The sequence below is a fragment of the Scomber scombrus genome, chromosome 19 (genome assembly GCF_963691925.1).
Source record: "Scomber scombrus chromosome 19, fScoSco1.1, whole genome shotgun sequence".
NCBI lineage: Eukaryota > Metazoa > Chordata > Actinopteri > Scombriformes > Scombridae > Scomber > Scomber scombrus.
Window position 1 is genome coordinate 18,615,343 of NC_084988.1, and position 12,459 is coordinate 18,627,801.

Sequence of the window (12,459 nt, forward strand, 5' to 3'; positions counted from 1 at the left end):
GAGAGCTCATAAATGAATGGTGGGAAACCTGGATACTAATACCTAGTCTTATCCAGGTTCCTGACTCATGTAAACATCCTCAACTTTCTCTGATTGTTTTTTTATTGACAGTCTTTTCAAAAAACCTCTTATCATGCGCAATTATCGAAATGAGTCATAGCAAGGAATGCACAGGTGTAGTCATTAAGATGAGTCATTAAACCATGCCAATGAGCCAGCACGCACACCACCGTCACAAAGGTGCACCTTTAATTAAAAGATATTAAGCACACCTCCTGCTATGATGTCAGACCTATTCTACATCATGTAAAGATTTAAGTTGATGCCTTTAACAGTGCTTATGGAGCGCTATTGATGCTAGCGAAGACAGTACTTGTGTGGTTGACAGGGTCAGGAGCAGGGGTGCGAGCAATAACCTCTCAGGCCAACATAAACACTCATCACTCTCCAGCCAGTCGGCTGCCCGGCCACGCTGCTGCTTGTTACCGCTGAGCATAAACACCCACTAAAGAAAACAACAAAGACCTCAAAAATGTCTCCCCGCCTCCTTCTCCTCTCAGTCCCGTTCTTTTTCTCCACCCATCACAATCTTACGTCTTTCCTGCCCCCCCGATATTCATATTGTTGTGGTTCTGCCTGCTGACAAGTATTCCGAGATAGTATTTGTGTCTTGGAAGTGTATAATACAATGGACTGTCGCTTTAGGAATTTGGGAATGATCGAGTGTTTTCCAGTTTTCATCACAATGGGCGGCATATTAAAAAAAGAAATGAGGACACTAACGCTGTGTGGCCTGAGAATCACCACTGAAGATGAAATGTTGCATAACAGACAGACGCTGTTTGTGTGTCAACGGGACTTCTAAAAAACACTCTTTGCAATACCTACAGATCATTTCTCTACTACAAAACTATAATTAAAGACTGCCGTTCGTTGCAAAGAGACAGAGTCAAAGTCATAGCCACTGACTCACAAACTTCTCGTAGAAAATATGAAACTCAGTTTAGTGGTTCTCATGCCCTCACATATACTGTATACCGTGTGATCAGGGTGGCCCTGCATACTGATTACAGGCCAATTTACCAGCGCCATAATAGCGGCCTATGTAAACCACAATAAAGATGAACAAGGTTTCAGGGAGGGGGTGAGGTGGGGTATGTGTCCCACTCATTTAGTTTGCATGGGAATAGTGTACTAGCAGTCATAATAACACTGCATGTGGGCATATTTTCTAGCAGAGCCAAACTCAACTTTGCGTCCATTGTGCCATCATGCACAACAATGCTTACTTTAAATGGGCTTTTATTAAAACAGACTGATACAACTGACAGAAACAAGCCTTTAATTAAACTAAAAGATAGCTTCATATCGCTCCTGTGGCTTGTATGGTTGTGTAGTACTTGATATGTTTCTACCATGGATCCCCATAAGCATCGTTGGATAGATAAGAACCTGCTAATTGCCATAAATGTTCTAGAAGGCTAATCCCCCTTGAATCTTGTTAGAAAGCCTGGCTGTAAAGGGAGAAGGAACAATTCCTGTGCCAAGCCAGGCAGAGCATTTACTTCATCAAAACTGACAGTGGGTCCATTTCTGACCCTGGCCCATAGGAAGTCTCTTCTTCTACCCCTTTTTATACAAAAGGCAGATCAAGCGCCAGTTCGGAGCCGGTGCCTAATCTCAAATCTTCACGTTTTGATGGCCAAAGAATCGGCTCCCATCCAGGAAAACTTTTTTTCAGAGAGGCACCAACACTTTGCTGGTCTAGAAGAAAGAACTGCTTAAATCAGGGGCTGGGGATGAGATCATCGTGATCAATCAAAACTAGAAACTAGCTACGTATATTCCCAATATGTAATCAGTTTACCCAAATAACACCTGTTTGGAAATTTACCGTACTGTTTTTAAGAAATGTGAAGGAGCCACTGGCTACAGTGTTGGAAGAAGTAATCCAATCCTTTACTTAAGAAAAAGTTTTTGATACATTAAAGTTAACAAAGTATATCATTAATACTAATGAACCAATGCATAAGCAGCACTTTGACATATTACTCGTAGCCCAATTTTCAACAAAAGTAGTACCACCACCAACTGTGTTGGAGTAGAGTTGGCGTTAGTTTTGCTAGTAAACTGGAGGTGTGTTTAGTTATGTAATGACTTGGCTCTCTAGCTTGTGGAAAACCAAACTTGCTCTTAGAGGGTTTGCTAGCTGAATCAACTGTGACCCAGCACCAGCACTAGGTTTCCAGTTGGTGGAGAGGGGGTATTCCTCACCCTGGCCTGTCCACACGCAACTCTGAGCTTGCTGTCTGCCTTCTACTCCAGCTGAACCCAGCAGGAGCACTTTGCTGTGGCAGTGGAAAGTGCTCCTGGTGGTCACCCCCTCAGTCACAATAGCTGCCAACAAAGAGCTGGAGCTCTGACTGGAGCTGTAAATAAAATTAAGGTTACTATAGTGACAGAGGAAGTGGGATGAGGTTGGGGGGGGGGGGGGGCGGTGGAAGAAAAGAGGTCTGGTAAAGTTGGAAGGAGGCTGAAGTGGAAGGAAGGAAGAGGAGAGGTGTGTGTGAGAGAGAGAGAGATAGACCACAATCCAAGGATTTATCGACTGGCTTGTGTCCAGGTCACAGGAGGAGGCGACAGGTCAAAAAGATTGAGAACATCATTAGTCTATCAATCCTTTCTGTAAAGCACCAACAAAACAGAAAACACACACACCAAAAAAAACAGAAGAAAAAAAACAAACATCTGGATTTTAACAGAAATTCTCAATCATTCAGTTCTCTTATTGTGGCGGAGAGGAACAAATATAACCAACACTTGAATGAATTATGCAATACAAGACTCACTCTGCAGCCTACAGGCCGTGGGCAGCTGATCCTGTTCTCACTGCTGTGAGGGGTATGTGTAGGGGGGAGGGTGAGTCATCTTCAATGAAAAGTAGTGGGGAGTGACAGTGACAGTCACCCGCAGGCCAAAACAGGGCAACTATGACGCAGCTTCTCACACACATGCTGTAGGAACACACACACACTCCATGTTGTGCTGAGTGGAAAAATAGAACACACGCTAATGTCTCTCAACACAAAAGCACACTCCTCCCTTTTCCAGGTGAGGTTTGTTTGTACCCTTGCCGGCACCTGTTGTGGGTCTCCCTTGCAACCGTGAAAGACTTAAAAAAAAAAAAGGGACTGTCATGTTCCTATAAATGATAAATGTGCTGCTGCAAACAAACACAAGTGGAGGGCAGGTGAGAGGCTTTTCCAGGGTGTCTGCGCCGATGGAAACAAAAGAGAGGATAAACAGAATCTCCCTCTTGATTGTTTTTTTTTGGTTTCAGAATCATCTCAAAAGAGGAGTCGCCACTCCCTGCTTAAACAAATTCAAAACCCGCATTCTGCTCTAATGTCCTCTGTGCAACCTATTGAGTAGGGATCAAGGGAACAAAGATTTTTTGTTTTGAAACTTGCTGTTGTTTTTCAGCCTTAACTCCAGATTAGCCGCGATATGAGATCAAATTCGTTGAGCGCCTGGGGCTGTGACGGAAACATCGGCAAGCGGATGATTTTAAGTTCAGTAGGTTATGACAAAGCATTTCAGGGTGGATCCATCACTACTGACCTGTATTCTAATGAGTTCCTCATATACTTTGCTTGCTTTGACTGTTGAGTCATTCAAATTCAAACTTTATTTGTCACATACACAATCGCAACCCTAACCCTAACCTGTTATGATATGCAGTGAAGTGCCTTATGAACCTGTTCTGGCTCAGTTACACAACAGTAAACAAACTAGTCATTTAAAATAGAAGACAGTAATTTTAGTGTTGTGCAAATAGTGCAGTATAAGGAAATAAGCAACAATTAGCAGTTTTTCCTGAATTTAGGGACATTTGATGGGAAAGTCCAAAAGGGACAGCAAGTGAAATTCCACAGAGCTACAGTATGACCTCACCACTCTGTGCTTGTGGAATTTTCTGTGGACTCCCTCTGTGACTTATAACCACAACCAAATGAAAGCAGAAGCCTGGCCAGCTGTATCATCTTAAAAGCTTTATGAGCCTTCCATAATAGAGTAATATGCACCTTTGTATGCTGTAGACCTGCATGGAAAAACCACACATACGATAGAGCACACATACAGTACAGCATGGAGCTTCCCTTTCATCTCCCAGGTGTTTTTTGTAGGTCTCCCGGTTAAAACAAACACGTAAATCCATCCATCCATTCAGGGTACATGGAGCTGTGTTGATGGTGGGCCTGGGGGCTCATCAGTTTACCGCCAGTGTTGCGAAAATACAGACCGGCCCATTACAGCTGCCTTATCTATCAGCACGCTCTAATGTAAGCAGTCAACAAGAGAGAGGACAGACTCAAAGACACGTCACAGGAAAGTAAAAGAGACCAACAAACAATAACAGCCTGCATGGAATCTAAATGTATCCAGACATGTGATTATGCAAACACAAAGAGAATGGACTGCAAAATAACTCAATAATTATCTTTAAATTTTTATCATAAGATTGTATGTTCTATGGAGGACAAACAATTTTAAGCTGTGTGAACAGCTTGACAGGAATTTAGTCAATCTGTGTGGAGGGCTTGGAAAATATGGACCTGTCTGGACATGTACTAAGCAAGCTCTGATTTGGCATTCACCCAAGTGCCTGCCTAAACCCAAATGTGGGTGACAGTTCATAAAACTACATATCACTTCATAATCATAATGACATTAAACTCCATTACACTATAAGCTGGTGGCAGGATGAAAGGGCTTTGTGTGTATCTGGTCAGCGAGGAAGGGACGCAAACTTGACTGCTTTTTTAAATCCGTTAAAAGCAACTGGTGGCCCCCAAATGCAACAAAGGGACATGTGTGAACTGTTTTGACTGCTCATTCGCAGAGCTGTTAGTTTGGTAGGGAGAGAGAGAGAAAAAAAAGAAAGAAAAAAAATTTGACTGCATTCCTCTCATGTTCTGTGATTATTTGAGCATAACTGCATTAACAGGGCTTTGATAACAATACCAACACAGTCGTACACTTCCTTTTTTCCTTCTCTGCATGAGCTCGAGTCGCCATACAAATGCAGAACTGGCATGGTAGCAATTTGAGACTTTAATATATTAGAAAAACTTGACGGTGACAGTGAGCCTTCGGGCGCATGACACGCAAGCACATAAAGCGGTGAGCGCGGGCAGGCGCACACACACACTTGACATCCCTGCACGAGAGGTCAGTCGGCATGTGACCTGTATTTGCACTCGCACCCGCCGTGCCACCTAAGGTTGGAAGCTTTTATTCCCATGGCTTAAGCACGGCACTTCACATGCCAATGCTCTTAGGCCGGACCGGTGCCAAATAGCTTGCAGGTCCAGCTAAGCGGAGATCATCTAGGAGATTTGCAATGTACATTTCAGATTTGAATGAAAGGCAAACTGGTCTAATGTGGGTTGGCAGGGTTACGAGGTGACACTTGGGTCTCCACTCCTGGCACTGTGAGACGATCTATTGGGTACACATGCAAATGCAAACTGATTTTGCTTAACTGATAACATTGATCAACCCTGTAAAGAGTTGTACATATGATGGATCATTGCAGTTGTGACTTAAGTGGATGGAAAATAGGGCTGGGCAATATATTGATATTATATCAATATCGTGATATGAGACTATATATTGTCTTGGATTTTGAATATCGTAATATCATGGCATCAGTGCTGTCTTTTCTTGGTTGTAAAGACTGTACAACAGTAAAGTGGTTCTCATTGTGTAAATATTTTGTGAAAACAATACTAGTCATCCTTACAATACCGTTGCAATATCTATATTGAGGTATTTGGTCAACAATATCGTGTTATTCAATTTTGTCCACATCACCCATCCCTAATAGCTTTTAACCAATGTGAGCAGACCTTTAACTTGATTCAAACATACTGACTGTTGTTTTCTCTTTGTCTCTTGACCTTTAGAGTGGAATAATGATATTAACTATTGACTCCCCATATGGCAGAACTCCTGAGGCTATAAGGCTGGGACACCAGGCCGTGTGAGAAACAGGCCACGACAGGGCCGACAGGGACAAAACCGAGGCAATCCCTTTCAGTCACCTCTCCCCAGGGGGAATCCTCTTACAGCACTTCCCCTGAACTCTAAAGGCCCTTTTCCGTGGCAAAGTAACATGGTTATCTACCCATCAATGGTGCACAATAGGTTGATTATAAAAACTGAATGGCTGGATGACTGGAAACTGGTAAATGACAAAAGATGGGCATTTTAACTTTAAAAAGAATGTCATGGAAAGAATGACCTTCCAATGAATAAATAATTCCACCCTGTTACTTCCTGACTGAGACCACTAGAAAAGGCGCAAAGACTTCCGTTGTCAAATTGTGAACGCTTGTCGTGATGCATATACACACACAGTCTACAGTATTAGGGTTGCTAAAATGGATTAATGATGCCTGCGGAGGCTATCCAAACATAGAACTCCACTTGTCTGATAGAGCCAGCACTAGAACAGAGGCGGCGGATGCCTTAATAAGGGTGAGGTGTCTGTGCAACGTCTGTTCACACTCCAGTTTAGGAAGTCTCTGTTTCAGCCAGATAAGGATCATGGGCCATCATTACCCACACCTCAATATCATCTCTACAGATAAGGCTGCTGAAGGTACCCATCAGTGAAATCATTCGACATGTGCACACTCCTGTTACTTTTCCAAGCACACACTTGGTCAAAGACAAAAGCGCATTCATCACATGTTTGTCACCTCTCCGACAAGCTAATTAGCTTCTTGGCACCTTGGTGCTATTTGAGAAACAGGATACAGCCACACACACACACCTATGCTAATATACTCTTGTGTTTACCATCCACATGATGTGCGATAGTTATCCTGTGTTGAACCTGCATATCAGTCTTCTGATTATAGACAATGTTCACGCACACACACATCTGAATGCTCCATACACATCACTGATAAGCTAATGGATTCAGGCCTTGTATAGATTTGAGGCTGTTTGGTGTGAAAGACGTGTGAGATAGATGTAGGCCACTAGATCAGCTGGGCTAATGGTGACCTCTGGCTCAAAATAAACCCCATTACTAAACTTATCATGCCTAATCCATCTCCAGATACAGGGCTTTGAAATTTGATTAGTAAGTATTTAAGTATAGAAGACGCTGGAGGTCGTCCAGTGTGAGCTGATCCGTAGAGTCACATGTTCGTCCACAGTCGGAAATTATTACAGCATTGGACGGAAGCCACGCAGTCAGACAGTAGTAATGCAGGTTTGCATGTTTGGGATGCCTTGTTAAAAACTTGGAAGTCGTACTCCCCATAACCAAGATGTGTGTGTGTGTGAGAGGAGAATAAAAAATAGAAAGTATGTTTGGTAAATGAGAAACTATTCGGCTAAATTTGAGCTTAACATTCCACGAGCGGTGCCAACCCTTCTCAGATGAAGCTTTGCCCATGTGGATTCAGTCAGGACTATATTTGGAAAATGACTAGCAGAATATAAACTTTTGGCTTTGTGAACATTGGTATGTGGGTCACTGTATAAATGTCACTTCTTCAAATTCCAACCCTAAACCTGCACTTAATTTAATCCCATTAGCGTCATTATAAAACCATACATTTATTCTATTAATTGATTGAAAAAAAATGTTGTGCTGTAGCATCTATACCATCATTAGAAAGGAGCATAACATCCCCCAAGGTAGGGAGTCCCACACATGACATATGGCATACCAATCACAGGACACCACAGGTCCAGCTGGAAGATCAGAGCATGTGGTGAGGGAAATGCGCTTCAGGGCATCTCCAGTCCCAAAAACACAAAAACAACAGTGTTTAAATTGAAAGAATCAAGCTCCCTTTCACTGGCAATAAACATCCACCAACCACAGCTTGATCTCCTCGAACAATGCTAGTGATTAACAACTGCCTCAATACACAAAACAGTCCCTGTCCTACTGAGAAAAACAACCTGAGGCAAATGGGAGCAAAGGTCTGCAGACAGAGCTTATTGGGAGTTTTAATTTTACCTCTTTCACACAGGCTCAACAGCTTTGGAAACACCCGTGTTTGCCATTGGTGCACACAGGTCAACACGAGGCCATGACCCTGCTTTCGTCAAGGGTTTTACTTGTGTTTGTTGGCTGTGTCTTCGGTATTGAGGGGATTTACACAAGTTATTCTTCAGTCAAACAACACCAGTGGTTACATGGTCTGTTGTGGCTGTCTACTGTACGGCGGTCACTGAGGACAACACAAGGTCTTTTCGTTTTCACAAAAAGACAGACATAGACTTCTGGCTCTCTAAGCAACACAAAGATGTCAAACATGACCGTGGAGTACGAGCAGACACTTTAAAGGTTTACTGAATAAAGAAAATACACCATGTTGAGGATCAACTTTATGATAAATATTCACTTCAAGATATCAGTCCAGCTTTGTAAAGGTGCATCAGTCACTTTGAATGTAAAGACAACACTGCAGTGACCACTTCTGATTAAGGCGAAACATGACAACAATAACAGGAGGACCTGGTATTTACCATGACCCATGGTTTGGTCAGAAAGGTCCACTGCAAGTTGACCCCTGTGTTCAACATCCCATGTTCATGCACTGGTTTTGTTTATGAAAGGGATATGTGAAATATTCACATGAATAGCCTGCTGTCATTTCAGTTTTTTCACTTCAACCATCGTTGTAGGAGTCCGCAAATCCGATGGTTAAGACCAACAGAGACAATTGCTGAGTCAGATTTTCAGGAGACTGACAGCAATGGGGCCTGTGTAGACAACTAATCCTCCATCCATGCGTGCCCCCGCCAGGCTCTTTTCACTGGACACACTGAAACTAACCCCTCCACAATCCCCTTTAGCTCCCAACTATAGATGAGCACAGGCAGGCCTGCCTCAATCAGCAGTTGCTGCGCTACAACATTGTTATAGTTCCAAATAATGATACAAGTACTTGCCCTTAGGTACAAATTATGGGATTAATAATAATAATAATAATAATAATCACTCATGCCTTGTTTGGGGATGTTTCAAAATGTGCTCAATTGTAAAGCTATGAGGAACAGCTTTGTCCTTTCACTGGCCATATAAACAGCCCATTAGTTGTTTTGCAGTATAATATACACACACTTTGCTACTTCTCTCTATGTTTGGAATGGTAGCAGTGGGACTATTTCCATCCATACTTTACATGCCATTTGGCGTCCCTCACTACACATACCTAGGCTGTGACTACACTCAGGTTCAAAGAGTAACGCTGTCAGTTAACATAGCCAGCATTCCACTGAATATCTAAAATAGGTATGTGTTTTTCATTCAGTATCCTAATCCTGATGTGACGATGTAATGAAGGGGTCCTAAAAGCCCTAAAACAGAAGTCTGACTGAAAGTGATTCATGCCATCCAAACACTTCATGCTTCTTCAGAGGGAGCTTGTTAATGACACAAGAACAGTCATTTCTAAGCTGATTTCCAACGTAATGAGTCATGTGTGGGTATCCGTATTACTTAATTTGAAACAATGAGTGAGTGTATGTGCTGCTCTTGACTTCAGTTGTGTGTTCTCTGTCACTCCTCACTACTAGTCAGCAAAATTGGTTTTGGGGGACCCTGGGGCTTAACTACCACATAAGAGCCTGCGGTTTAAAGAGATATTCACTTTGTATTTCTGACACAGGAGTTTGGAAACTAGTGTGTTTGTGACTGAATACATTATCTCTCTTTTCAACAGCGCTAAAGTCAGCCAACACTTGTCATTCAGAGCAAAACAAAGTAGCAAAAAGTAACAAATATGCATGAATAAAGTGACAGCCATTAGCAGCAGTTTGAGAGTCGTTTTAAAGAAGAGTTGACACAGCTGACTGTGGCGTTAATAGCTCAACATCTGTGAGTGAGAGTCACATTGTTGAGAGTGCCATTGTTGAGCGTCGAGGTATGTTGTCACACAGGAGCAGTTTCTACGAAACTAGCCGGAGATAACTGAGAAGGGAGTTGGGGCTGAGACAGAGAAGCGACTAAAGACACAGTATAATGTTGTGTGTGTTACTTGTAATGTGTCTGTCAAAAAAAACTAAATTAACACATTAAGTTTTCCACACGTACCTTTCATCCAGTCGACAACTTGCTTTGGCGTCCACTTCGTTATCGGCTCCATGGCTTCTTCAACACAATATCAGTGACCCAAAATACACCAAAATTTGGCGAGGGTGATTCAGAAAATGTGTAAAACAAAAATAAAATAAAAAGCTCTTTGCTATCACATTCTTCACAACAGCTCGGTGCTGTCCGTCTGTTTGTGTTCACTCACTGAGCAACTGTGCACACTGGCATGACTGGAGGCTGGACTGAAATCCCCCACAGCTCCCCAGCCCGGTCTGGGATCTGTGCTGCCTTCACGTGCAGCTAGGAATATTGTTAATAATAACAGCATGAGCGTAAATAACGACCAAGCAAGACTCTCAGATACTGATAAAGGAAAGCCAATACGGTTTCACGTTTTAATGGTATTAATATTATACCGGAATAATAATACAGCCTATTGAGTTTGTTTATATAGCCTATGTTTAAGCTTTATGCAACCAATTGATAACATGATATGTTTCGCTCATTTAAAAAAGTCAGTTTTTTATTTTATTTTATTTTATTATTTGGTAACAGCCAAATGTATCATTATTCCTGATTAACCGCACTAAACAGTAGTGCCTATGTTCAATGCATTTCAGGATATGAAATAGGGAATTTTACGTGGTGCATATGAACGTAGCGTATGATGTAGGTAGTTTCTGTGTTCACCGCCCTCGTTTGAAACTGGAGGAATGTGTACTATCAAAGTGTGTGTTGCCCGGATCATATGTTGTTGCTCTTGAAAATAAAATAAAAAAGCTAATGTCATAATACACTCGATTAGGGACCTACTTCAAGCCTCATCATTTAAATAATGCCCCATAGTTGGAAATCAGTGCAATAGTTGTGCAGCGCAGTGTGTGTTAAATGTTTTTTTTCTTCTGTTTTATGAGTCATATTATAATGCCCTACTGACACAACATTAATTAATTTGTTTGATATTAATAATATGTGCAATCACTAAATTGTTTGGCCATTCATGAAAAACAGCAGAATCAGCAGGTTCTGGTTTCACTAAACTGAATGTGACTCACCACTGCCCTCTGTTGGTAGCTTGCGTCTTCGCAAGCTGTGTAGTTGTAGGCTGCTCTACAGTCCCTCCCAAACTACCACATACAATAATGCTTTAGATTGTGCACAATCTCATTAAGTAATTAAGAAAATATCCCAAATCCAGTAATATAAAGAAGTTGGATTGCATGAAATTGGATTGTAGGCTATAAATGAGTCTAACGACTGTCCCAGCTACAGTACAGTCAAATCACAACTACCTGAACCACCAAGTTAATAGATGTTATTGTGTCAATTTTTAAATTAATATTACTAGACAAAAAAGACAAGCAGAAATACAACTGTTAGAATGCAAAACAAATTATGTACTTAAAAGAAAACCCCTTGGAATCCTTTTGGATAATGATTGATTTTTCCTGACAATGACAATATGTAATGTATTCCCATAAAGAATTAATGAGTTTAAATAAACAGCATTTAACTATTTTCATCTCCTTGGTACTGGTCCTGCAGATTGCAACTGATAAAAGCAACGGGTGTACAGTAGGTTTACTGTGTTGCAACAGGTGGCTACTCTACAAAAGATTGGGAACCAGGGGAAACACATTAGCTAGAATCTGTATTAAAATGATGGTGAAAAAGTTAAGGTTCCTTCACTGTAAAGATATTTTACACATAGGAAGTGCTAGAACCTTCACGTTTTTTTCTGTATTCAGTTATTTGGAGGATTTGTTAACTTTTTACCATTTGCTGACAGTAAATTACCATTACAGCTTTTCTGAATCTGAAACACACCTTGCATGGGAGAGTCCCAGCCAGCCCTTCCCATCACCCCGCTAGTGTGCAGGAAGCTGTTCTATATCGTGCACTGTAATCAGCTGCAGATTAAACAGGGACACACATCAATTTGCCACAATACAGTGCTACATAACTATTTGTTCTGTGTATTTGTTCTGCTTCTTCTCTCTTCCTTGTTTGGACTTGCTTGCTTCCCTACCAGTTAGACTAAACTTTGGCGTTGACTGACAGGCTGTAGGCAAGATGCCAGCGGAAGGCTTTTATAGAAAAACTATTTACTCAAGTTAACACCTGCAGAACAGAAAGAATGCTTGAATGAGGATGATTGTTACTATAATGAAAGGTAGAGAAATGGAGCAACAGTGCTTCTATACAGCTCTATAGGCCCCTGAAGTTTGCTGTTTATAAGTTAGAGAAAAAGCATGAAAGTGTGTTGATTTCTCAACTTCCGGGAGTTTGGGCGGAGACTATACAACATATCACAGCCTCAGGTGACTAAT

General features: G+C 41.6%; 1 protein-coding gene across 1 annotated transcript in view; it reads right to left on the reverse strand.

The window, feature by feature from the left end:
• Positions 1-10,227, reverse strand: part of LOC134000792 (connector enhancer of kinase suppressor of ras 3-like) — a 32,056-nt gene extending 21,829 nt beyond the window's left edge. Inside the window, exon 1 of the mRNA XM_062440275.1 lies at positions 10,130-10,227. Coding sequence (XP_062296259.1) covers positions 10,130-10,181 — 52 coding nt within the window. The 5' untranslated portion in view covers positions 10,182-10,227. The remainder of the gene's footprint in view (positions 1-10,129) is intronic.
• Positions 10,228-12,459: the final 2,232 nt, after the last annotated feature.